The 850-nt window shown below is 41.9% G+C and overlaps 1 protein-coding gene across 1 annotated transcript in view; it reads left to right on the top strand.

The window, feature by feature from the left end:
* Window positions 1-298: 298 nt before the first annotated feature.
* Window positions 299-850, top strand: part of TRIADDRAFT_52278 (uncharacterized protein) — a gene marked incomplete at both ends in the record, with an annotated part of 2782 nt that continues 2230 nt past the window's right edge. Inside the window, one exon of the mRNA XM_002108823.1 lies at window positions 299-331. Within this exon, the coding sequence (XP_002108859.1) occupies window positions 299-331 (33 nt within the window). The remainder of the gene's footprint in view (window positions 332-850) is intronic.

The following is an 850-nucleotide window of genomic DNA, read 5'->3' as shown; positions in this document are numbered from 1 at the left end:
CTTTTGACTTTTTAGACACCGTCTGACTACAAAATTTGGGGGGAATCAATGGATGTGTCTGCACGGCACTTTAGTGTACAGTGTACACTGTACAGTACTGTACCACTGTAGACTGTACTGCACACTGTACACTCTAGTGAGACGGCAGTCACGGCACACGGTCACGACCCTCGGTCCTATAGTGTACACTAGTACAGAAATAATGTACCACGGCTAGTGTCCACAGTACCGTACAGTGCTACACATCAGCACCTTGGGTATTGAGCAGTCTTTCAGTGGACGTAGTCGAATTCTCAAAATGACCTTCGAACTTTCACAGGCATTCAATTCGGTGTGCAATCATAATGAAATTTTATCATTCCTCTTTCTACCATCTTTGACTTGTTGTGTGTCTATTCAAGTCAGTAATTACTACTGAACCATGTGCACTTGTGCAGTGTGAGTGTCATGTTCGCTCTTCATAACTAGACGCCATCATCTACTGTATTCGTCAGGCCAGGCTTTGCCACTACCTCAGAGTGGTGGTACGGTACAATAATCTGGGCCGCCGTAGTCACGTACGTGGATGATTTTTTCCTTTCAAGCCACTGATTTGTTCGCGTAAATACTGGAACTCACCGTCCAAGCTCTATAGGCCAATTATAGAATGAATCATTAATAAATAATACTGTCTCTAATAATGATAATAAATATATACAGTAATTAATCAGATAAAAGAAAGAAAAAAACCTATTTTGCCTTAGTTACAGAGTGTTACAGTAGCTGCACTACTCAGCCCTTCCACTCTCTTCCATCTGTCCAGACCGTTGTACTGATACCGTGTACAGTACTAAAATGAAAGTACAGTACT

This window comes from Trichoplax adhaerens, genomic scaffold (genome assembly GCF_000150275.1).
Source record: "Trichoplax adhaerens TRIADscaffold_1 genomic scaffold, whole genome shotgun sequence".
Lineage (NCBI taxonomy): Eukaryota > Metazoa > Placozoa > Uniplacotomia > Trichoplacea > Trichoplacidae > Trichoplax > Trichoplax adhaerens.
The sequence above is the reverse complement of the archived record's forward strand: the minus strand, read 5'-3'. Positions and strand labels throughout refer to the sequence as shown.